This window comes from Prorops nasuta, unplaced genomic scaffold (assembly GCF_024137725.1).
Source record: "Prorops nasuta isolate Cenicafe-Biocafe unplaced genomic scaffold, Cenicafe_Pnas_1.2 PNAS00009, whole genome shotgun sequence".
Classification (NCBI taxonomy): Eukaryota; Metazoa; Arthropoda; class Insecta; order Hymenoptera; family Bethylidae; genus Prorops; species Prorops nasuta.
In genome coordinates this window covers 7959840-7986447 of record NW_027116806.1, presented here as the reverse complement: position 1 = coordinate 7986447, position 26608 = coordinate 7959840, and the positions used below count along the sequence as shown (strand labels likewise).

At 39.4% G+C, this 26608-nt stretch overlaps 1 protein-coding gene across 2 annotated transcripts in view; it reads right to left on the bottom strand.

Annotated features, from left to right (window-relative positions):
* ome (dipeptidyl peptidase 4 omega) overlaps positions 1-26608 on the bottom strand; it is a 182363-nt gene that overhangs the window by 4364 nt on the left and 151391 nt on the right. For both annotated transcript variants that reach the window (XM_066731811.1, XM_066731812.1), the window contains 7 exons: positions 24522-24721; positions 19292-19461; positions 18073-18312; positions 17415-17647; positions 9565-9796; positions 6848-7035; positions 4761-4955 (listed from right to left, as the gene is read on the bottom strand). In XM_066731811.1, coding sequence (XP_066587908.1) covers positions 4761-4955; positions 6848-7035; positions 9565-9796; positions 17415-17647; positions 18073-18312; positions 19292-19461; positions 24522-24721 — 1458 coding nt within the window. The remainder of the gene's footprint in view (positions 1-4760; positions 4956-6847; positions 7036-9564; positions 9797-17414; positions 17648-18072; positions 18313-19291; positions 19462-24521; positions 24722-26608) is intronic.

Genomic DNA, 26608 nt, shown 5'->3' with positions numbered 1-26608 from the left:
CTACAGATTCGGGGAAGGAATATTTTCTATAGAAAAGAAACTGCAGCTCTCTGCGTTCCCGCTCTATGGGATTCCAAGCTAGTTCACTCTCACAGGATTTTCGACAAGGAACATTGGGAATGGCTCCCATGAGGTAGCGTTGAATTGGCTTTCTGCAAAACCAGTCGGTCCCACCACGACAGTTTAGTTTCCCATAAAATCACACCAAGAATTAAATTAACGTCCCGTGAAACCCTTCCTCACAGGTCTCTATAAAATCGAAAGGCCTATCGGAAAAAACATTCCATCAATTATATCGACGTCGAAAGACAACGGTTTGTTAATTGAACGAGTTTTGAAATTGATCAAAGCTATAGGATATATATTTTTGGAAGAAAAAAGATTCGATGAAAATCGATTTAATTTGATGCAGTAATAATATTGTACAGTATCCTGGCTATTATTAATGTCTACATATAGTGTGTGTACGTATATAGAAGGATAACTGCATTAACAACATAGCCCACACAATTTGTTTCCCTAAATATACAACAAATTTCCAAAATATGGATTGTAGAAATTTTTGTCATTTGTTTACATGAATTAATTAATGATTTCTGAAAGTACTAGCGAAGCTTCTAATATTTGAAGGTCAAAATTTCGTACAATCATCCATAGTTTAGAAGTAGTTTAGGGTGAACAAATTACGTGGGTCACTCTGTAACTATTATACATAAATATAGTAGTTATATAGCACGTTCGCTGGTACGAGAAATGGCAAACTCCAAGTTGCAAACTCAGCTGATATCTCGGCGTCTCACGAACCATTGCAATACGGCGTATCCTTTAGCGTTGCAAAATTGTCGCACAATCTGATAATAAATTAACCGATAGTTATTAGATAGTCTTAGATACGTGTTTTGCATTTAGTCAAAAAAAAAAGAATATAAGTGAAAAGAGATCCATTGTCGAGATGGCGTTAAGAATAAATGACATTTTAGATTGAATTTTTTTGCAGTCGATGGATTTGGAGAGCCGTAGAGACGGCGGCTTAAACGGCATTTTTCATGGACTCGCATAAATCCGTTGAAGGGAAAAAGGCCATTTTTCGGACACGAGGTCCGTGGGGATGCTGAGGTACAATTTTCCACGAAGCCTTCCGATCGATTGATTCAACTTAGGAAATCGACGATGCGAACGATCACAGGAGTGACGCGTTGCTGAATTGGCATGGCATCTTTCAAGCAACACCATGCAATTGCTAAGAGAAGCATAATGACAGTTAATGTTTTTTCAACGCGCAGTAACCAGAGTCTACGTGAAATTGGAAGCATTTTTGCATTTGCCATAAGTATAAACTATTTGAATACTCTTTGCAATTTTCTCGTATTTAAAGAATGAATGTTATTTTATTCAAAATAATCACCTCTGCACATTGCTGCTCTGTGAAATTCCAGGCAAGTCTAATCCCACAGGATTAGAAAATCGACAGTACGGAGGATTGCAGGAGTGACGTATTGCAGGGGATTGGCGTCTTTTGACCCAAAAATCATGCAATAGGCACGAGACACAACGCCAATGGTTAACGTTTTATCAGTCGCACATAAAAATAGTGCAGCACTATAGAATATCTCTTTTAAAGAGAACAGTTAAAGCTCGATACATCTTTTCAATTTTTGCTATAAAACAGTTCAACTGTTGATTTTTAAATAAATGATTTATATATATATGATTATTCTTAACTAAACATGTTCATTTTAATTAATTCCCATTTGTTTTCTCTTTTCTACGAGTTTTTCTCTTTTTACGTTCAAGCTTTTTGGCAATCTTCTGTAAAAACAAATCTACACATGAAATTGGAAGCTTGCCAAGAATATACAGTTTCGTAAAGTTTTACAATAAGAGCAGAGAGCGTAGGCGTTAGAAAAGGAGTCTAATTAACACCTGTATAGACAGTTGGCCGGTCTCGTTTAATATCGATGTAAAGATCTCGAAACTTAAAGTTATTATTTAGGATCACCGTCCATTTCATTTTGACGATAAGGTGACGGCTAATTTAATAACGGCTTATAAAGTTGAAGCCAGGCCGTGGTAAGTCGGTACAGCTGTGTTGCAGTACAACCAGCTGGGTAGATAACTTTGAGTTAGGTTTTAACTCGTTCTCGTCATAACTCGGGACAAACGTGACTGGAGTTGATGGCCGACTGAAACTCGCCAGGCGTTTGCTCGTGCAAGATGAGAGAAGATGTCCACTTGGTGGACGACGTCATAAAGTGGCCTATGTCCTTCATTACGATTTGTCGCTGCTACGTGAACTCTTGACGCAACGATCTCTCTGCCACCTCCAAACTTTAATCATACAACATCGAATTTTCTTCGTATCATCGCGTTACAGGGCTGATCCGTTGGAAAAATGCAGCAAGCGTGATTTCAGTGACCAATATTTCAGCTTGTCTCATTTTCCGAATAGCAGCCAGACAGAAGGATTTATCTGACAAATTTCTTCCTGCATAGAATCGCCCTGGAATACACTACTACTACATCACGGATGTCTCGAGATACTGATGGCTTTTGTATGAGAAGCAGCTTTTTCCTCGAGAATTCTGCCAAGGACATCGTTCCTCGTGAGTTTTAATCGAAGCAATTATCGATTTTTTCTTTAAGAAGGTACGATTTAAAGAGAATAGATTTTTTCGAAAATCGTCGTGGAATACACTATATACTATATAGGTATACTATATTGCGAATGTCTCGCGAATCTATATATATATATATATAAGGATACTGATGAACATGGCTTTTGTACGATCGAAGAACAGCTTTTTCCTCGAGAGGAATTCTACCAAACGACATCCTCGTGGTTTTGATCGAAGCAATTATCTTTTTATAGTTCTTATAAAATACAATTTAAGGAGCATGAAATTTCTATGAATATTTCGAATCGTCGTAGAATATATTACTGTTACATCAAGGATGTCTCAAGGATCTTTGAGGATATACCAAAGACTTTTCTATATAGATAAGGAACAGCTTTTTCTTCAAGAATTTTCTACACCATTGATATATGTTGGTGAGTTTTAATCGAAGCAATTATCGATTGTTTTTATGAGAGAGAGAGAGAGAGCAAAAAGAAAATTTCTATGAATTTTTCGAATCGTCGAATGTCCAATGGAGGGTTTTTTTTTGTGATTTAGTAGCTTCCGGTTGGTGCTGGCGTTGCACTTCACGGAGACGTTGGAAGAACACGAGGGTATGGGGAGATGTCGGAGGGAGTTGGCTGCATTTTCTTCCTACCCTATCGTGATCGGCGACTGCCTGACTCTTGACTTTTCTCACAAGGATCGCTCGAGTGATCCTTCAATTATTTCCTTAAAAAACAGCTCGACTGGATTTTTCTCTCTTGGTTGATTCGAGGGATTTTTGGCTAATCGAGGCACAGGATTCTGCGACTGCTTCGTTTCGATGCTTCGAGGGGTGTTCGATGAGTTGAGACAAACTGCGCTTGGTCCTGCAAAGTTGGCCAAGTTGGGATTAGCGGATTACCAAAGCGTCTCTATCGATAAGTCAGGGCAAAGTGGGGTAGGGTCGTCGCAAAGCTCGATGATTAGATCTGTCGTTGGAAAGCAAAACTTGGCTGCACCGAGAGTTTTGCTCGAGCCAAACTGGAAACTTGCTGCTCGTCTCTTTTGCCAGGGGAAAGGGATCCTCTCTCAGCTGCAGCCCTTTGTAGATGCACGCGTTAGCAAATTTCAAGCCAATGAAGCGCTTTTCAATGCGATAAGTCGCGTTGTGTGGCGCAACGCTCGGGCCAACAACGTTTAACACGCGATAAATAGCCGCCCTGGAAAATTTCATAACGCTGTAAGACGCGGGACAATCTTCGCGATCCATCTCGCGATAATGTTATCAACCGGGACTTTCTTGCCAAACTTTGGCCTTTCAACCGGTGAAATTTGCGCACGCTTGAAAAACTTGCATAAACTCGCTGGATTTATTTATATGTCGATCGGGGCCACGCCATTGCCCAATATTTACGTTCGAGCGTAAAACTTTAATTACCGGCAATAAAGCTGATGAGCAGAAACGAGGCGGCCATTAAAACTTCTTTTCTCACGCATTAAATATTCTAATTAGAAATATACCTACGGTTGGCCAAAAGTTTGCACCCAGCAAGCTTGCAAAATATTCCATCGATGAACAATGGCAATTATGTGACATTCGAATAGTTGTTGAGCCCACCAAATGTAATTTCGTTATGCACTACCGTGCTTTAGGATAATAATTCAAGATAAATATCGCCGCTGAATCTAGTTTCCAGTACCTCGTGTAACTATTACATTAGCGTTTCGCGTAACAGTATTATACCACTTTGATGTTATAGAGCACCGCACTAATGAATTGCATTAGCCAAGACTCGGGAGTCTCCTATTTTATAGCAATACACAAAAGCTCTAGTCGAGTTATTCCCTCAAAATCGTTTTCTGATTTTTCACTGTTATCTCTCATTTTCGCTCCATCGCATAACTGAATAGACTTGCTTGATTATCAAACCGCCCAAGCGGAAGGAGGATTCATTGATTACACTGAGAAGAAAAATCATTTCATTCGGATATTTCTTATTTAATACTGCCAATCAGATATTCACTCGATATATTAATAGAATTTAATCAGATTAGATATTAACTTTGTTCGGATATTTTGTTTAATTCGATTAATTATGGTGTATATTTGCCTGTAATACTTTTTCCGTTGAACAATATCTAGCAGCGAAGAATACTCACCTTGTTACATTAATTTGGTCAATAATCTCGACAGTACCGAGGCGTCGATATCCAGCAAACATCATGCTGTTCCCCTTCAGTCCTGAGCCTCTGCCATCGATCGCCGCATATATGATGCTCTTGTTTGTTACAAGATACGTGCCCCAATCTACGTTGAATTTTTCCGTCACTTGATACGTGTCCGGTCCACCGTATCTGCAAGCAGAATAGATCAAATGACGTTACAAATCAGTGGTGCCACATTCAGGGACGCAGTGGCTCCCACCACGATCCCCTTACGCTTAGTAATATACGAAAAGGGAGTCATAGTAGGAGCAGGAATATCCCACGATCCGTCATTACTGTAAAAATCTCAGAGGGTGTTATCATAATCGATAGCAAGGCGATACTCGGCAAACTAACGGGATAATTTGATTTTCAGAAAATTTCTGAGACCTTAAGAGAGGCATTATCCCATATTCCCTACCTACGGAGTAATTTTCATTCTCAGACACGTTCTCGGTGCTCGAATGAAGCTTCCCAAGGCTATTTGTAGCGAGGACATTCCAGTGTTTCAACGCCGCGGAATCTCAGAGAAATCCTTGGCGATCTTTTAAAAGTTTTACGCGCGATTCTTCTTGACGGATATCCATGAATAATCTGGCGCACGATCTCACGAGATGGAAAGGGGATTACGGATAGGACACAACGCTGCGCCACGCCAAACAGTAACACTAGACACCCCACGTGCAAACGCAAATGCGACTGATACCTATAACACACGCACACACACATATATATATATATATACACATATAAGATGGATATATTATACGTTCGCGCGTCTCAAAGGACTCTCGAGGATTTTGCGAGTCGCGAATTTCCTTGGGAAAAGTCTGCTCTGACGTCTCGAAGAAAAGCTCGGGAGAATTTTCAACTCTCCCTCAGCCAGTCGACACGCCGCAATTTTTCACTCGCGCTCTCCCCCCACCCGCAGCATTATTCTTCTTTACCAAACAATATTTTATTGAATCTACTCCACGGATGACTCGCTCGAGTCAGGCCACGATTTTCAAGTCTCACTCAAAGTCAGCAAAGAGCTCGTTCGTCATTGAGCAACAAAAAAAAATTCATTGGAGAGTATCGCTCATGGAACTAACGCGTGACGGTTTTAGGAGATTCGAGGAATCCCGACGTGTCGGGGAGAAATACACGAGTGATTTGTCGGACGGCTGGGACTTTTTTCCGATATTTTCTTACGCGAAATATGACGCAGCCCCGGGTATCGTCATCATCAATCGGTTAGGGTATAATGTATATCGGCCCGAAGTACCAGTCGACAGTGATGAACGAACAGCGATCCAGCCTGAGCCTGAATCAACGTACATAAATATTTCCCTCGCCAAATATCAAATATTCCTTCGGACTGAATCGAAATAACAACTCAAATGAGAAAATGTCTCGAAAATAATCGAAGGACCATTTTTCTCTTTTTTGCAGAGTAAATAGAATTTCTGGAATATTTTTAATTTCGTGGAAATTTCACTTCACTTGCACGGAGAGGGAGAGAGAGAGAGAGAGAGAGAGAGAGAGAGAGGGGGGAAAAAATTGTGAGGTCGTTGACCCTAGAAGCAGGATCATAAAATATGTAGCGCGGAATACGCGAACGGATTTCCGTGTTTTCGGCATTCGCGGAAATTTACATTAGCACTTACACAACGAGCGACAGGCTGCGCAGCACAGGCACATTGTTGTCAGTGCCGATATAACTTCCGGCGTAAATCCTAATAACGCCTAATTTGTAGGCGGTGCCGACGCAGCGCGCAGGAAACTTTTAAGAGTATGAAAGGCTTATAGGCGTAATATGAGCTTCGTTTCAGCAAGAAAATTGCCCAACTGTTCCCTTTTCTCACTCGCCACGACGGTGCTTTATATTCCACATTAAACATTGTCATATTCCGGAAAATATTTTCTTCCTAGCACAATTACTCTCTTAATCGTGCTACATAAATATTATATATTAAATTCTTCGCGTATAGTTTTCTATAATTATTCTTATCTTTTTGTATTATTATAGAGTAACTATTATAGATAGAGAGAAAACTTACACATAAACGACCATGGGATACTTGGTTGAGCCTGTCAAATCTGCTTCAGGTGGTATCAGTAGTCTCACTTGTGCGTTAAACCCACCAGGCACTGGCACGGTGTACCTGTGCACTATTGGCTGCGATTTGTCAGCCAGGATCGTCGCTACATCATTGTTATCCTCCCATTGCAAAACTTTCGTCTGGTTCTGTAACAAATTTGCCAATCTCATTTTGAGTTTCCTCGCAATTATCCCAGAAATTCTAGTCTCAGTGATATAAATAAGTTTTTAAGAGTGATTAAGTAGTAAAGGCTATCTCAAGTCGGACAATCAATTACAAGTCGAATTTGAATGGCTCTGGTTTGGAAATTGAATTCGAATTTACGTATCGCTTTGCAGAAATATTGGAATCTTTGTTGTACAGCGGTTCTCATCTATATTCGTTTTACTGCATATATAGTGATACTGTGGCTATCCAAGAAGATAATGTCTCTACTATTATAATACCTTTTCCCTACGTTCAATGCAAAGGACGATGAATATAATGTTACTGTAGACTAAGAATGATTCATTTGAGCTTGGTGGTAATAATTTTACGGATATCTATTTTGTTCGTTGCTTCGAAGCACGTAGATGCTGTGTAGGAAAGAAACTGAGCACGCTTTTATCCCTTACGTATACGAAGCGGTAAATAAGGATGCACGGCTAGCTCGTTCGTATTTCTCAGTGTAATCTGTGCACGGAGGTAAAAAACCTCGCAATGTCGCTCGATATATCAAGGATAATTTAACGGAATGATATGTCGAAAATGGAAGCATTTTTTAAAACAGTTGAGGATACAGAATTGCTTGAAATCTACGCAACTCTTGAGGAGAGAGAAATCTGTTGAAAATTGAGACACGTGATATTCGTAAAAAATTGGTAGAGTACTTGTCTGTTCTTGGACCACTTGCTTATTGTTATTAAATATAAGAATATTTGTGTAATTTTTTAGCGAGTTTAAGTATGAAAAAGTTGATATTGCACTAATTAAAGCTTAAATTAGGCTTCCAGTCTTGGAGAAGTTCAAAAAATTCTTTACTGTAAATGAACACATGTTTAAATTGCAATTATTGAGATATATACTTAAATTAAAAAAATTGTCCAAAAATGGTTGAATATCACAAGCAGCGTGAGGAAAATTTGGGAGAGAGAGAAATTATTTTTAAAAGTCGAGAAATATAGTGGTACATTGTGATAATTAACGAGTTGAAACCATAGTCGACTTTATCCAAAGAAAATATGTATTGTGGTAGTTTTCAACCGCAGCAATGGCCCGTTCGTTGTTGCAGGAAAATTCGATAACCTTCGAATCGTTGTAGCTCTCGTTTCTCGTTTCGATAATCCAATTACAAAAGGGATGCTAGCATCGTGTCTCCTCCCCCCCTCCCCCTCCTTCTTTCCTTCCGGTTCAAGCTAAGCTCGATCCATCGCCTGGGCAAGACTCGGCAAAGAGGAATTATTAACGACCGTTCGATCCTACTTGAAAATCCTTTGCAAAAAGAGAATGAGAAAAGATGGCTAAGAAAAAGGAAAAAGGCAAGGAGTGGCCTACTAGTACTCGCTCCAAAGCTGTGGTAATGCTAAGATCCTGGAAAAGGTCCACTTGAAGACGAAACTTGACAGCGCGAAACTCGACTTTACTACTAGTTTTAAGTGGAAAAAGTCCTCGCTCAGAGCCACACAGTAGAATTATTGAAAATGCTAAAAGGGTTCATGTAAGTCTGTCTCTCCAAGTTTTTTTTAACACATGAATGAATGATTCGCCTGAGCATCGTATTGCTTAAATCCCTCAAACCTTTTGCAAGCTTCAACCTATAGTGGTACCACAGGTAGGTAAGTTTGTTTCGCGATCCCCAGTAGTCAGAGTCAGTTTTGAGAATCGTGCGTTTTTTGCGAAGCTTGCATAATGCATGGCATGAATTCAAGGAACATGTATGCAAATGGAAAAGTGATATTTCAAGCTATGAAAATGTAACGAGTTGTCGAAGAACGCGGTGGAAATGGCAAGGTATGAGGGAAGTGGGTAAATCGCTGAATAAATTGTTTCGCGTGCAGGAAACTTGTAGCCTCGAGGATGCGATGGTGGTGATGTGGGAGGAGGGGAACAACACATCCTCGACGACTGTAATGGAAAGTCTGGGCTATCCGAGGCTTGAACTTGAAGTATGCATGCAGCACACGCCAGACGTTCTTCAAGCTGTACTTGGGGATACGGAAATCTAGCTGAGGAGGGCCGGAATACCACAAGAAGACGGAAGATCTGCAGGCAGGAATTCCCCACTGCCTCGTCTGCCTCGAGTCATGCTGACACATTGGAAAATTATCAACTACCATCGCGCGAAAGCTCGCAGAGTCGCTCCCTCAGTGCCAGACGCAAAATCACTTCAACAATTGAATTCGTTCCAATAAAAATCGTATCCTTCCTTTTCATATGTAGTATGAAATAACGCACGAGAATTGCGAGCCATGTTTCTCAAGCGGTCTGTATATAATATATAAGAAAACAATAAGCATTAGTATATAGGATTGTTTTTCGAGAGAGAGAGAGAGAGAGAGAGAGAGAGAGAGAGAGAGAGAGAGAGAGAGTAGATTAGTTTGTTGAAAGCTTTGGTAGCAATTCTACTGATTGTCAGAGTACCTATATGTATGTTTATTCTGGTATAGGGAAGGCGATGGAATTGCAGAAGGACGTACTTTGGTGTATATGGAAATGTCAGGTACTCCTGGGCCAGCACAGGCAAGCACGTAGTGAGAATTGTCGCTGGAGAATTCGGCCGAGTTGAACAAGCAATGACTGCCATCTGTTTCCCTCACGGTGTTGCAGCTCAGGCATTTCGATCTCTGCCTCGTAGTATTCTTCGACGACAGGGACACCCTGTAAAGATGCTGCTGAGCTGACTCCTGCTCCGTCGTAGCCAGGTAATACCTGCAAAAGAATCAAATTCCTCGCGTCAGCTACTTGTCAATTTAGCGCCTCAAGGGTTTACCGGGTGCTTCCACCTTTCGACAACCAGAAATCGAACGTTTATTTGACTGATCGTTTTTCCCCTGTCAAACCACAATATTTACATCACTCGCTAAAATTTTAACCCTTTCGTTACGTATGCATAGTTCGCGTTTAGTCCAAATTCCAGGATAAACAGTTTTTATTATACATGGCACTCGTTGTAATGATAATTTTATTTAAATCCTTCTAAAGGATTGTATATACATATATGTATGTATATATGAATGAAAGGAAATGTATGTGCTTTGTAAAGGCATTTGTTAACCGCTGGGGAATTATGTGTAGTTTTTCCAATTTTTACGCCACTGTGGCGACTCATGAATGTGAGTGCAAGTTTGCTCCCCGGACACATTTTCACCTGGGTTTTTACTTCTATTTTGCAAAATTAATTCTGTCTACAAGTTTTAATAAAGCCACAACCATGCCACGTAACGGTCACGAATCACGAAGAACCATTTGCTGCATGGGTGTTCGAAATTTACGATAAACCTTTTCACTTTCCACTTTTTAATTTTTTAAATAAGCTGTACTCTAAACGTCGATAAATGTATCATGTTGTGAGAGTTATTATGTTCTCTCAATTAATTCATTGTCACGCTTAAGCATCTTTTTACAATACCAAGCTAAAACTTAAAAATTCGTTTATCTGCGTAACTGTAAGAGATATCAATTTTTTGCATACGATATAATGTTGAATGCAAATAGAAAAGAGCTTTAAAAGGTCCAATGCAAAAAATTGATATCTAATGCAATTAACGAGATAAACATTTTCTCACGCTATACCTATGTGCCCCGTAGCATGTTAAGTGCCCCACCACGTGTATAATAACATAATATGTACTCGGTTATATCGCCAACACGTATCGAATTTTTTATATTCAGTGTGAAGCTCGCATCCTCATTGTATATGCTCTATCACACTGTTTAAGAATTTCATTAAATTAAATACGCTCATTGCATATACGGAGAGAACCCAATCACCGTCCATACAAGTTCGATTGGTCAAGATTTAATATATTGGTTTTATTATAAACTGAAGTTAATTTTTGCATGAGCTTATTGATGCATGAAAATGTGAGAATGAACGAGTTTCGCGTTTTATCAACAGCAACCAATGAACATTTATTAATTCGAGCTTGGAGCAATGAACGAATGCTTTTTGATATCTGTTCGCAGTACTTGAATGGTTTTGTTTTTAATATAATATATCTTATATACACCGGGTGACCGGTTAATATTTGCTAAACGTATAAATTTAGTATAGAGATGATTCCTCGATAATTTTTTCATCAAAGGCTAGATTTAATAAAGATACACAAACATTTTTCTTATAGTTATATTTGTGTTATCTAACTTTATAAGGTTGCTATTGTCAACCATTTGGTCGATATATATATATATATATATATATATATTTGTATATATTTACATATATAATATACAGTGGCATTTGTTTTAACAAGACTTTATGTACTCTGGTAATATTAGGATCGATACTAATTGAATTCCTACAGCTTGAGGCATTGCAGTATTGATGTTGATTATTCCAGCTTTTATAAATGTTACAATAGCTGCTCGTTGCGGTAACTTTAGAATCGGTGTGCTTATTGGTTTCTTGAAAATTGGCAATTTCAGCGCTATTGAAAGATTTCAACTGGAAAAATTGTTCCTCCTCGATAATTTTACCTTGTCTGCTGTTCCATTTTTGTTTCTGATTTATATGCCAATTTCGCAAAACATCAAGAATTCGTACCCATACCTTCCCTTATATCTTATGTTATCATTTTCTCTGGTTCATTTTATCACACAGAATAGTAGAATAATACTATATATAGAAGGATCGTAAGCTCGGTGCTTTTCATCGATCTTGGGGGTGAAAGTTCAAGGTCACAGGATAGCAGACTTCTGGGCTAAATAATGGGAGCGCATAGCTGAGAGAAGTTTGGTTGATTCGGTATCCCAATGGGTCGGTTTGAGCTGACTATCGAAGAACACACAGGGAGTCTGAGACGAGTTCGAGGACCAAGTCGTTCATAGCTTCGATGGCAGCCAAGATGGATGAGTCCCGAGGCCATTCAAAATGGATTAATTTGAGAATCCTGTTAATTTAGAGTATCGCATCAATCTTGGACGACCCTGGCAAGCTGCTTTTACCGCTCGTCGTTCCTTCCCTAGCGTCAGATTTGTGCTTCTTCTATTTTGACACAGGGAAACCTCTGGTTCCCACGAAGACCAGATCGACCAAGCGTCTTCGTCAAATCTAGCAAACAGCTATAATTGCTCGTTAAACTTTCACTTTTGTTCATTCTCCTATATAGAAGAGTCCTCGTCTGCTTAATCTGATCAAATTAATCCCTTTGCTAATAAGAAAATACGTGAGAGAGTCATCGATCCAACGATTCAAATTTTCCAAAAGACTGGAAAAATTTCTGAAAAGGGCTACTATCCTTCTTTGATAGAGGAATCAAACTCATGCAGTTATATATATATATATATATATATATTCGTCTCCCTCAGTGATTCTTGAAAGCTCGTGATTAAAGCCTCTCCATGGCGAAAATTCGCTAGTTCGTCAGTCACGTGGAATATGAAGACCGATAGACCAGCTCTTTACTGCTTCATTCTTGAAACAATTAAACTTTTACGATATTTCCAAGTTAACGTTGACTTAAACCTAGTTATAGTTTAAGAGGTCGAGCATTCAGGAAATCTTCTAGTGACTCTCCTTTATAACCAACAATTATTCTTTCAACGATACAAACCGTGCTGTTGAAACAAAATCTTAATTAAATTTCAATTATAAAACTAATAACGTGAATCAAATTTAATCGAACAACGCGATGAGTTACTAATTCTAATAGGTTAAAACAATTATATCAAAAACTTTGGATCTACATGACCGAAATGTACAACAGCCTTTAATACGAGACTCGTATACGGTAGAATTTGCAGAGAAGGGTTTCTTGCGATATTTCTCGCGTCAGAGATAACTTTTAAAAGATATTAAAGGCGAAACGCGCGCTTATGAACGTACAGAAACGGAATTTAATTTCCTAGAGACGCGTGTTAATTTGGTTCAGTTATATTGGTCTCGATGGGCCACAACATTCTGATTACAGTTCTCGTGAAGCAGCAGCAGCTGGTGCATACCACGTGTCATTCCTGGAAGGTACCATTTATGGCACAGCGGGTACTGGGAATGAAGCATGATCGACGTTCGGCCTTGACTTCATCCGAAAGGGCTATCAAACTCAACGCGTTGTATTCAGGAATATTCACTGTAAACCCTTATAAAACCATCTCCATCAGAGGTAGCAGACCGCAGTTCTACGGGGATTACAAAAAAAGGAAAATTTGAATTTGACATATTGCACGAAGAGCTCTTCGACGATGGAATAAATTAGATTCTTCTAAAAGAAAAACTGTCTAATGTTGGGAATTCCTCAGCGTTGAATTTGCAATATTTCTACAGACTTATTCGATGGGAATTTTTCAAAAAGTATGGGATAAGCAAATCAGAATGCTTTGCTTCTTCTGCAGATTTATATTTATTGGAACTTTCATTCTAAATATCAGGACAACAACCTTATTGCTGTTCTCTGGCAGATTTTGATTACAAAACTATATATATATATATATATGTATATGAATCATTTGAAATACGGACTATAGAGTATTAGAAAACTGTGATGAAACTTGAAAATTTGTTTTCGTTGTATTTTAAATATTTCCGTAGACTGATTGGATGGGGATTTTTCGAAGAGTGTGTATATATATATATATATATATATATAATTCAGAAGGGGGTATATATAGAAAGCAAAGGATGTGCGTTTCTTCAGGGGCGTTTATTGGGTCTTTCACGATAAATTTCTGGGCACGAAGCCGCGTTCCTGTTCTCTGGCAAACAATCAATTTCAAGAAGGCGAATATCCTTTAGAATGTTTCGGAAGTTTCGGTGCGTGGCGAGATTGGTTGTGCGATGTAGTTGTGTACTGGGGTGGATAAGCAATGGAGAAGTGTGAGGGTGGGAGGATAGGATTGCGCAGGAAGCAAGGGATGATGTGGTGGATCTCGAGGAGAGAGAAAAGGTCCGATATCTTGGGCCAAGCGTTTATTGTTCCCGCGAGAACTCGCGTTGGTCGGACCCTTTGCAGACTGGATCGATCTCTGCATTCAGAGACGAACTGCCGTACGTGAGAATGGTCGCTGGCGAAGATCGGATCTTAAGAATTTACAGTCCCAACTTTTACCCTGCTAGATTTGTGCTGGACGAACGTGCGGAATGCAGCTCCTCTCTGCTCCAATTTTCCGCAGGATTCCCGAGCATTACAAATTTTAAGCACTCCTCTAATGACGAATCGCGTTAAACTTTGCTAAATTATAATAAAATACACATGCACGCGCGTGCAAGTACACATGCCAACTGTTCCTTCCAAATTCGATCGTTAGCCGCGTTAAATCACCAGATCTGTGGAATTTAATAAGGCCGGTAAATAGCGAGGTATAAGAGAGTTTCGGCATCAAATTTTCGTGAGTGGAGGGTCGTTGGAAGAAAACGTTGAGTTGTCGTTGAGGCTGAAGAGAGGGAGAGGGAGAGGGAGAGAGTAAATGTGCGTAGAGTTATGGTGCGAGGGTGCCAACCTAATGTAAGCCGAAAGGTGTAAGGGAGGAACGGATTCACGCGCGTAAATGAATAAAATCCCCGTGACAGGTAGGCCAAGTTGAAATTACTTCGCTCGAAACTTTCATCGCCTTTCATAAAGCACATAATTCAGAAAGTGGCTCGTACCGAAGCGACGCACGTACCAGGCCGCTCATTTAAAATTTTACTTCAGCGAGTGTCGCAAAAAAATACACAAACCTAACGTGTGCTCCTCAACAATAAAGATGAAGAGAGACCGGGAGAGAGGGAGAAAAAGGGTTTAAAAGGGACTAACGCAGAAGAACATCGCAACTGAAATGACAAATTAGAGAGTTGAATTAGTTACGACTTATATTGCGATGTGAGAGAAATGATAGATTGGATTAATTAATAATATATATAAGCTTATATCGATGAAAAGAAAACAAGAAATAAAAGTTTTACAAACCGAGGCATGCGACGACAGATCCAAAGTTTTGAAACATTGACCAGTGTAAAAAGACAGAACGAGCTGCGTATTGCAGGCCCCGAGTGTTGTGAGAGTTGGTCGACTTTGATGACAAAATTTTCCGCTTGCAATTAACGTCGAGTTCGTGTTCGTTGGCCGGCATGAAACCACTGATACTCTTTAGTTCGTAGATCTAATTAGAAATCTTCCCTCCACCCCTATCTCTCTGCTACTCTCGTCGCCAAATTCGCTGCTTTGAAAGTCCAACAAACCACCACAGTCTCCTCTTTAACGCTAATTCTCATCAAATTCTTGAATTAAAAACAATGAAAAATCATCAGCTCGATTACATCGAAGCGTCATTTAATTTTCTTTATCCATACTTTGTCACCATTAACGAATTCGGTCGAAATACGTCAATCGGAGGTTGAGAAATGAAGTTCATAAACGCGGAATGTGCGATATATTGCATTGAAATCTGGCTGGAATGGAAATTTATGCTTCGTAATATCACACGCACATTCATACCTGTTATTTTTGTATCTTGAAAATTGTTTCATATCGTAGCTTTCATATCGGGCTGTTAAATATACAGTATAATTTTAATTAACGAAGTGACAAATAAAGAAATAAAGTTTTAGCATGTTATTATTCGTCTTTTGGAGAAAGAAGGAAAAAAAGGTGAAACGAGAGCGACGGAGCTCTGCAATAACTTATACTTTATTAAAACTATCAGGCAGGGGGTACAGCTGGTGCACTTATCGCAGCTATAATTAATTCACGCACATTGTCCAGTGTGTCCTGGTAGGCGGGGATATCCCGTGAGCGTAAAGGGAAGCGTATAACGAAGGAGAAGTTCGTTAAGTTCATTAAGTACATGCGTTCGAGAATGACAGGATCGTGAAAGTTTGCGAAGAAAACGACGTACACAGCTTTGACTGTGCAGCGTTTAGCAACCTTCATTGTTCTTCAATGCTAAAACTTTTCGGCTCTTGTCAAAAAGTTTGTAGCATCCGTTCTTCGAAGAGCGTTACTCTTCAGCTGATACGCTAGAGAAATAAAACTGTTTTACGAATCGCTCAAACCGATAAAGCCTAGCAGGCATCAGGCCCAGAAACTCGAGGGTCTGCATTATATAAAAACTGTTCTCTCTTCTTTTTCTTTGGTGCACTATAGCTCTCTCTCTCTCTCTCTCTCTCTTTTAACATCCGTTAACATTTTAAGTTCTGCTTTTTTCCATTACTCCCTTACAAATACTCCTGCCATTTCATTATTCTTATTCTTTGTTCGATCAAACCAACGAAAAGTCTATAGAGTTATTTTTTACGATCGAATTTGGCAGAATTTTAATGGGACGAGTCCTCGAAATCCTCTTTTCAATGAACAAATGATTTTGACTCTCGTCTCCTTTCTATCAAGTTTCATATCTGCAAAATCTCTCTAAACTCCAAAGTAATTAGTGAGACGCGAATGTAACCTTCAGCTAGCTCAGCACTTGATTAGTTTTTTCTTGTGAATTTATGCAAAGAGACTAATTAAAGCAAAGAAATTGAAACTAAAATATCTCATTACTTTGCTAGTTTCTTAGATACATGTCAAAATTATTGGCTCGTGAGATCTGGTTATTGGAGATGTTAAAGTAGATGAGACTTTGGAGAGTTTTGATATATCGATTTTCAAAGATCAAAGACTAAAAGTACCTACATAGGACATTAATCTTCAGTTCGATTAGTTTTAAGCGGTTGATTGATTATGTATTTGACCACATTGGATTTCATCCGAATTTTCCTTCAATAGGCTAAATTTAAAATTTTAGGCAGCTCTGAAAAATGGCGCGTGTCCTAGAAGGTGGTTGCTGGTCCTATCTCCGGTTCAATCAGCTTTAAGCGGTTGATTGATCATGCATTTGACCACTGTGGATTTCACCTGAATTTTCTTTCAATAACGAAAATGAAAGATTTCAGACAAGTGCGAAAAAGTGGTATGCCTTGAAAAGTAGAAGCTGGTACCATCACCATTTCGATCAACGTTAAGCGGTTGATTGATCACGTATTTGACCACTTTGGATTTAACCTGAATTCCCTTTAAACAGCGAACATTAAAGGTTTCAAGCAAGTAGGATAAAATATATAATGTGCCTTAAAGAGCAGAGGTTGGTACTATTCGCAACACTCAGAGTAGGATCAGTAAATTCTTCTCATTCGTGTCTGATCTTATTCAGCTGTCTGTCTCTTATCGTATTTTTGTTTTTAAAGTCGAAGCCTCGAGATGACTATAATAAAATCGAGTAGAAATGCGTTGGAGGGAGAATTTGCAAATGAAACAGCTATAGGAGCATAGCTGATTAGATGAATGTGTAAAAACGAGTGATTTGTCAGTGGGATTCGCTTTTGGACGTTGGCCCATTAAAACTGTTAATTAGTTTAAGGCAAAATAGTACTTACACGTTGGAGTTCTTCTCATCCCAAGAAACTATCTCGGTAACGACAAAGTACCCGGAAGTGAGTGCAGTGGTGGTAGGGTTGGTTGTTGTGTTGGAAACGTGGACCAAGTGTCTCCAATCGGTACCGTCTTTTTGCTTACGTGGCAGTATCAAAAGGAAAGCGGTGCCATCCTCGCTGAATTTGGGCGGCTCGAATTGCTCTACCCAGCCATTACGCTCGAAGTACGATAGAACCTAAAACAACGATTATCATGTTTGTTTGTTGGCTTTGGTCAAACTTGCTCTCTCAGTTAATGGACATTAGAGAATAAGGGATAGGGGAATGTGTATATAGTATACCAAAAATTCTCCCAGTTCCCAAAAACTCGATTGGAGAACATTTCAATTGAAAATCCTGCAAATGCACTTTATATAAGATATGTGCTATATAGAATACTTAAGAGTCATTAGCGAGAGTTACGTTGAAATTTTTTTGGAAAATAAGCTAATTATAAAGAGAGCAAGCGGTGAGCCGAAGCTGGTATTTGCTGAGGACTTGAGAAAATTATAATTGACTTTGATGAAAATATTTCTTCTTTGAGGTGAATGGCAGTGGTTCGAGGTGAGTTTGTAGTTAAGATTGGAATTATTTTGCACGAGTGAAGTCGGAGTGTACGTACGGTTGAGCAATTGGGTTTGTTGCTGTTGACGTCACAGAGATGAAAGTATGCTCCGTTTTGAACTCTGTTCATCCATGTGGCTTGCACGAGGCTGTCAGTCGGGAAGGCAACGGAAGCCAGGATTCTCTCCACCGACGAGAGCTCCCGAGGATGTTCGACCTCGATTAAGGTTACATTGCCAGCAACCACTTTCTCCAAATCAACCACGAATAGTTTAACAGTCGGGTTTGTCGTTCCACTCTGTAATGAAATTTTTTCGTTAGCAAAATTACTCGACACTTTTCCATCTCTGGCTGTACATGGCCCTCGACAAATCAATATTGAATTTTGGTCCGCAGGATAATTTAGCTAAATATACGCATATACATACAAACTTATATACCCATTGCACTCGGTTAAAACAAAAAATAATTAAGCTTAAACGGATCCAATTTGGTTCGCGTTACTGTCGATATTTTTAATCAAGCCAATTGTTCCATCACTTTGACCTAATCGTTATTACTGTGTTGCTCTAATTATTTTCATTTTCCTCCCGCAAGTGCAACGTTTGCATATTTCGCAGTTAGAGGGAAATATTAATCGAAAGACTGTAAATTACGGTATGAGATATTAAAAATCATTTGTAAGCGTCGAGAAGTCTGCTTCTTCTTGCTCGATAAATATAAGAGTCAGTGGGAAATAGCCCGTGTATTATGCATGAGCGTGATAATCCATTTTTCCGAATACAAAGGAAACACTTGCACCAGTGGAAAATGAGTTTCATCGCGAAGGAAACATTGCGCCACTTTAGAATTCTCTGACGGTTAAGTGAAGGTCCCACGAATATCTCTCTATACAACGAAAGCTTCGAGGGTGAAAGCTTTCTAACCGAGAATTAAAGCCTCTGCACTGAATGGAGAAACCAAATGGAGAAACCTGAGTCTCTTTTCAATAGGTTTTTATAAAGCTTGATTAATACCCTGGGCAAAAGAAGTGCTTTTTTCAAGACATTTTATGTTTACTCGCCAAGGAAATACGACGCTTCTAATTACCAAGTCATAAAATGTCCATTTACTCATTTTTTCCATCCCTCTTTGAACCTGGCTAGCTCATAAAACATCCATTTACGAGCATCTTTTATATCGTATGTACAAATATATGTATATTTCAGAAGAAAGAATGAAATAATATTTTTCCCAATAATTGTCTCCCTGTAAAAGTCGATAAAAATATTATTTACCTTTGGATAATGAATGGGGATAGCCGACGTGTACTGGAAAGTCAGGCTACCGGGATATCCATAAAAGGGGATGTTCATAATTGGCGTGCGAGAGTCATCGAAATATCCGAACGCTAATTTTGTCCCACTCGGTGAGAACCATAAAGCTTTATTCGAGCTGAATACTTCCTCTGAAAGAAAAAACAAGGAATTATTTTCATTCAATGGTAAAAACATACATATCTTCATCATTAACCCTTAACAAATGATTCTCTCTTTCTCTCTCTCTCCCTCTCCTCCTCTCTCTTCCCTGAGAAAAAGTAATTACGGAAGAATTCGTCTTTTAAGACAGTCTCGTTGAAATTGTCAGGAACTTTTGTAGTCTTCAAGAAGACGTAATTAAACGGAACTTTAAGAAAATGGTGTAGTGTAGATTCCATAAGAAACTTCTTAATAAAAATAGATGTAATACTGACAAGCTTGATGGACAATTTTACAGCCAGTGCCTCGAGCGAATTATTACGATGGTGTTTAGGTTATAAAAATTGCAATGTTGAAAGCTTGAAAAATATAAGAAATTTGTATATTTATACAGCAGCTTTAATAGTTAAGTCGACAGGTCCTCGATAAGCCTGATCAAAGCGTTGCTCCTAACGATGGAAAATTAAGAGCAGCTTGCCAGAAGATTGTACTGTATCACGATAGGATCACGAGCATTTAACAGCTAAACGACAGCAATGTCAGTTGGGTATTTAGCAGACTTTCGACATCGGGCTGTAAATAAAAATGGATACAAAGGTAAAAGCCTGTCAAGAAAATTTCCAATCTAATACTCCTGACTTCGTAAATTACAAAGAGAGCGAATGGTAGCTGTTCATGAGTGGAAGGTCTTGAAATTTTCTTTCTCGGCGGGATGGTTCTTGGAACGATGCAAATATTCAACCCTGAGGCTCCAAGCATCGCAAGAATTTTCAGAAAACGACGAAATAAACAGCAAAGATACGTTTTACGTTCGCTTTTCGATATCGTCAAACCTCCTACCGTGTATATATACCTTGTTTCAGTGTATTTTGTCGGAGAAACGACAGAAAAAGTGGTTTATAACTAAAAGAGGGGGAGGGGGGTGTCAATTAGAAAACTGACTTGAGAAGATTGGCGCATTGCTTATCAGTTGAAAGTAGGTGGATCGCAAAATCGTGAGAAATCTTTTTAGCTTGACATGGAGATTTGCAGTCGTGGCTGAGTGGCGAGTGCTTTTCCGCGAAACTTCGCCTTGGGGATATTTATCTCCCTCGTCACGTCCAGCGAGCTGCGCATCGCAGTGTCGCCCCTTTGTGCACACCCCCATTTCCTCACTATCCTCTCTCTCTCTCTCTCTCTCTCTCTCTCGCTCAGTTCACCTCTCCCCTAGCCTTCATGCTTTTTACGTCCGTCTTCCTTCCGCTTTTTCCCTCCCCTGCCCACCCCACGCAACCCCCTTGCTTCTTGCTTCTTGCTCGTGTCTGGAATCCGCCTTCAAAGGGGTTGCCAACTCTCCCGACATTCCCGAAATATGCTAACCTCTATTCTCCGGCTTCCTTCCGGTACCATCTTCCGGCGTAATGGGGGGAAAAACCTCCCCTTTCAAACCATCTCCCTTTCTCATACCACCTCTCTCTCTCTCTCTTTCTTATTCCGCCAACTACAAACCGCCAAACGGCTCTGATTTAATTTAATTGGACCATCAACCTCCGATACACACCTAAAATACTTAACTCGGTTATTCTAACTCTAACCCCTTGGTCAGAAGTATATCTTTTTGCCCCCAGCACTATTAGTCTGCGAATAATACTTCCATTATCATTGTTTCATTTTAATATTTTATCCAAACAATATTCGGCGAATTAATTGCCTAACTCATTAATTAATTCTTTCATTCAGAGCTATTTATTTTTTTATGAGCATTTTCCTCTCATTACTTTATGGAATAAAAGCTCGCTATTTCAAATAAAGAATGCAGCCAGTGACGAATTTTGCTCATTACGTATTATAATGCGCTTATTTCGGTAAGCTCAGACTTTTACGCATTTACTTCACGAAATCTCGTTATCTCGAATTAAATTGCAAGTAATTGTTGCTGGTCTGACTGGAGCTTTTATCACAGCACAGCCATCACGCTGAGTGAGTGACTTGGATCGAAAACACGTTAAAACAGTTGGAAGAAAAACTTGGTAATAATTGATTTTTTTTTGTCGAATCCTATATTCTGTGCATATATTAAATCGTGAGAGAGTCACGCGTCATGCACGGCGTTATTCCTGAGCTTGTCAATAAATTTGTATTATATACGTAGACTGTAACTTTGGGTGAAATATCAGTATGCAGCTTACACACAATACATTAGTCCCTTCAACTAAATAGCAAAGTTACCACCGATGGTGTAGTACACGCTCCTTATAGAACAATAGGTCAAAATAGCGTCTAATGCTGAAAAGACAATTCCATTGAAACATTGATAGTATTGATATGAAATCACAGCAGCTGTGGGTTCGTGTCCGTTAAAAGTTGTATGCCAATATCGGATGAAAGGGCGTATTTCGCAGCTTTTAAAGCTGTAGACACAGCAGTATACTTATTATTTCACGTTGGGAGATACAATAGTACGTGCTGCAGATGTGTAATTCCGCACATACATTGGCAATGCTTGGGGGTAAGTTTGCTTATTTCCATGGCCTCATCAGGTATGCTCTTTTTCCATTTTACTGGAAGCCACCCTTTAGCTCTTTCCTATCTCCTCCCGAGCCCCCAGGAGGTCGCGGATGAGGCAGAAAAATTCATCACAAACTGGCAAAAGGAGTCTCGCGCCTCCCTCACGAAATTCTCCGAGTTCCAACGATTCGCAAAATTTTGCGACAGGATCCCACCGACTGATAAATATGTAAGCAGGCTGCTTCATATTGAAGCTGGGAAGAGGTATAAACGCTCTACCTGAAACTGTGCTTCACTGTTTTAACGAGCCGCATTTCCAAATTTCTCTTACTCCAACCATACGTTGAAAAAAAAAAAAAAAAAAAAAAAAAAAAAGAAAATAAAAATATTATCCAACATTTCGTTAAAAATATATATGGAAATATACTTCTCTCTCGATAAAATGAAAAACTGTCGTTTCAATGTCCATCTGGATGGAAACGTGGATTTATTCTGTTTAATTTTCAACGTTGGTTCGATCTCGTCGAAGATTCTCAAGGTCCTCGAATATTCTTTTCCCGCGTAACGAAAGGAGGGAATAGCGTGGGAACGATCTTTCTCACTATTTTCAGAGAGGATTAAGCGATATGGTGCAAGGTTACGTAATTGCAAAAGTATATTAGAAGTGGGAAATAGTGGGGGTCAGCACCCCGGAGGGTCCATCAGAAAGCGCCTTATTCAAGGCTGTTACTATGCACGAGATCGCGCGTATCGCTCACCACTCATCTTCCCTCTGGCTTGTGCTCGAAAAAACCGTGGAAATGGAGTAGAGAAAGGTAGGAGCAGGAAGTAGGACGAACTAGTGGAGCAAAAAAGCAAAGGACTTTTAAGAAACTGCTTGGCAGGAAAGGAAAATGTCGGCGAAAAAATTCCAGATGGAATGTTCACTCCCCTCGAAATTTATCCTGATCGGCCTTTAATGAATTCATTCTCCTCCGGAATATAGAAGAAATTCTTGCTTCAGCAATGGCATACTTTCGTTAACCATATCATATATTGTACAGTATATGTAACCTGCAGGCGAAATACCAAAGTAAAAAATTGATATAATTCCTTGCAGCTACTTGATATGGTTAAAAAATTCTAATTGCCAACAAGTGGACCAGCCATATACACAGTTTATTTCGAAATTCCCAGTGGGAGATTTTCGCGAGGCCAAAGTTGGCAGCAAACATTTTGTCAGTCATCGTGACCGAATGGGATCCGTGTCTCCGAATTAATTAAAATCGATCGGTGGACCGACGCGCTGCAGCAACACTTACGAAACTTGAAATAGCTTTCTGGCTCAGCTTTTAATTCGGGTAATTTCACGCGAGATCTTTTGAATTCCAGCTGAGACACCGGACATTTATCTTTTCTCCCGAACTCTCCCACGTCTTTCCACATTCTCCACCAGACACTTTCATCTCTCACGATGCAACAATACCTATATAATTAAAGGTCAAACATCTCGGATGAAAAATCGATCGAAAAATTATGTACTCGATCATAATAAGTTTTAGAATAATACGAAAAAGCAAGAAGAAACCAAAATTTATGGAAGAAAATACCGGTATATCTCCGAGTTTCTCACGCGAAATTTGCTTAGCTGCTTGTTGATGTTTTGTCTGATAACAGTATTGCGAGGTTTTCCTCGATATAGCAAGCGCGTATCAATCTTTTTAGCGTTGAATTCACTTACGATAATCGGATATATTCTCGTATGTTTCCAGGAGTTACTTTGATAAACCAGCAAAGTTTTTCAGCCATTTCCCATACTCCTCGGTTATGTTATTTCTAGCTTGAAGAGAAGAAAAGGGGAGAAGTTACACGATGACGGTACAGCTCATCGCTTGACCTGTCGTGCACGCGAGACTATTTTTTCTTATCAAACCATTCCATTATCATAGTTTTTCATGATACTGCGCAATTCCATGATTTAGCTTGCCATTTTGATGCTGTTTCGTAGTATATCTCGATAAAGTTGCTCGCAGTAGCACACACACACACACACAGACGTATATGAAGCGCTGGATTTAAGCGAGATAATCGAGGTTGCCTCTTAGTCTCCACATTATGGGAAGAAATATTCCTGCGTATAGTTTAGTTGAGCAGAAACTGGTGAAGTTGTTTGAGCGCAAAAGAAAGGGATGGAAAGTGTAACCGAAAAAGTTTTCAGTTTTCTCGGCGCGTTTCGTTTTATCGTTATGCTCGGGCCGTTGAGCCGCTCGGACATTTCTCATCGCGGCAAGTGCCTAGGCTTATTGCATCTAGAAAACACGTACAGATGTTAGTGAGGAGACTTGGCGAAGAGGAGGAACCTACTCGTGCGGAGCGTGTTCTTCCTTCGAAAAATTCGAGCTGCCTAACCGAAGGGCATCCTTCATCATTTCCATCCCACGAAATTTCCAGAATACAGAATTCCTACAATTTTTCTCAAATTTTCTTACTCTTTTTCCATGAAAAAAAAAAAAAAAAAATAATTTTACATCGAGGTAAGAGAGAAAGTGAGCAGAGAGATTGAAAGAAAGAACGTTTAACTTACCCTCGTACACCCAGTCTGGTACACCATTGTAAATTGTACCGAAAACGCCATTGTAGGTGATTTGATAGTCGGCCGGCACTTCCGCTTCCGGTCTGTAGAAAATATTATTTTGGTGGACGTAGATCAAGGCGTTGCCACGTGGTGCCCAGATCGCCAACTGCAGAGACGTCGAATCGTTCGAAGCCAATGACGTTTCGACTCTGAAAAGAAATTTTCAATTTTACCTTGGCAACCTTCCTGCAGAGTTCTCTCTAAAATATATAGAGATATTTTTAAAGTGCTCGCATAATTGAATTAAAGTTTAAGAATGTAGTTCATTCAAGAGAATGAATAATATTAATAATACGAATGAAGCTTTTAGCGTAGTAGTATTGCAATCTCGCGATACGATTGAGAAGATTTGGGAAAACGTGGAACGTATGTTCCGTTGGTTATCGCAGAGTCTCCGAGCAGGTTAAATTTTCAGCTATGCATATTGGTGTGCTTGCACGGAACACCTCAGCTACGTCTCCGCGTATGAAATATAGCCTATATTATGCAAGATTTGCGTCGGATGGTTTCAGCAGATACCTCCGAAAATTACACGATGAACGATAGAGCGGAATTAAATCAGCACCGTAGATCGGTGACTAAAGATCCGACTAAATTTCCACCTCCAAAACTTCCACGATAAAGAATGTAAAATACTGGAATCTGCATTTATAGTGGAAGTAAATCCAAGGCCTCGCGAGAATTCTTCCCTTTAAAATTAAATTGCATAGATTATAAGGGAATTAATTCGGTGAAATTCTTAGTAATTTTAGATCTGTCGAGAAAGGCGTGTAACAGATGTTTCCATAGGAATACGTATAATGGAATTAAGCTGGCGAAGCTCTCGCTTGACAAGTATAGAATCCAACGAAACGATGAGAGCCTGAAGGAAACGATAAAAAACCATTGGTTTTCCTCTGTGTACCAAGCGAAACGTGTTTTGGCCCTCGCAGAGCAACGGACGAAAATTGTCTTAAGAGCGACAAATATTTTTCTATATATATATATATATATATATATATATGTAACAATAAACAATAAAATATATAGATTGATGCAGGGGAAATGTACGCATTTCAGTCACGTAAGTAAACAATCTGGACACGACCTAAAAATAACAAAACTGTAAAATAATAGAGAGATGTGTGGTTAAAGTTTCAAAATAATAACGGTATGGAGTCGCGAGTGGGAATTTGCGTTAAGCTGTTTACAAATGGGGCATGGAGATTTTGAAGAATCGATAAAATATGCGAGAGGTTTTCGTATCCTCCGCGAAATCGATGGAAAGTTTTGGGGCACGAAAGGATCGTTGGTATTGTTGGTAGCGAGTACATCTAAAAGGGGAACTTCTTTCGGGCAAAAGCTATAAATAAAGCTGGCAGTATTCATGCGGCGTACGAAGCAGCTTTATGGCGCGACTCTGACCTCTCTTAAAGGTGCCATTACACGGCGTGTGGAGTGACACGCCCGGCGTGTGGCGTGACGCGCCACACGCCGCGAGAATGCTCTGGCGCGCCACTTTTCACGCCGCTTGTCTATTTTCAATACCATTTTCGAGTTTTTGGAGTAAAATTTGAATGTTGTTTGACGCGTCAGATGCCGTGAGAATGATCCGGCGTGATATTCTACACGCCGCGTGTTGTTCCCATCGATAGGCGGTAAAGTTTGTCTACATCGAAGGAAAAGAGGCCAATGTGTGTGGGAATAAATCTACTTATCAAGCTGAAGCTAGCAGGTCAAACGGCGACAGGATGAGAACCACTACCATCTCAAAATGTCCATAATTTTAGGAAATTAATATATTTTCAAACGAAAAACGCTGCGCTTTCATTGAATAAGTATTGTTACAATTAAGAATTACCTAAGTAAAGTAATTATCATCATCATTAGGAAAAAAAGACGCGATTATATAATTATTTATTTATATCTAATTTTCATACGTAGGAAATTTTTTAAAAAGATGAGAGTGCTGTCAAAAGAAAGGTTTTTTATGCCCAAAAGAGTAAACTAATTTTCATGATGTATAGCAAAAATTCATATGTGACGAAAAAAACCTA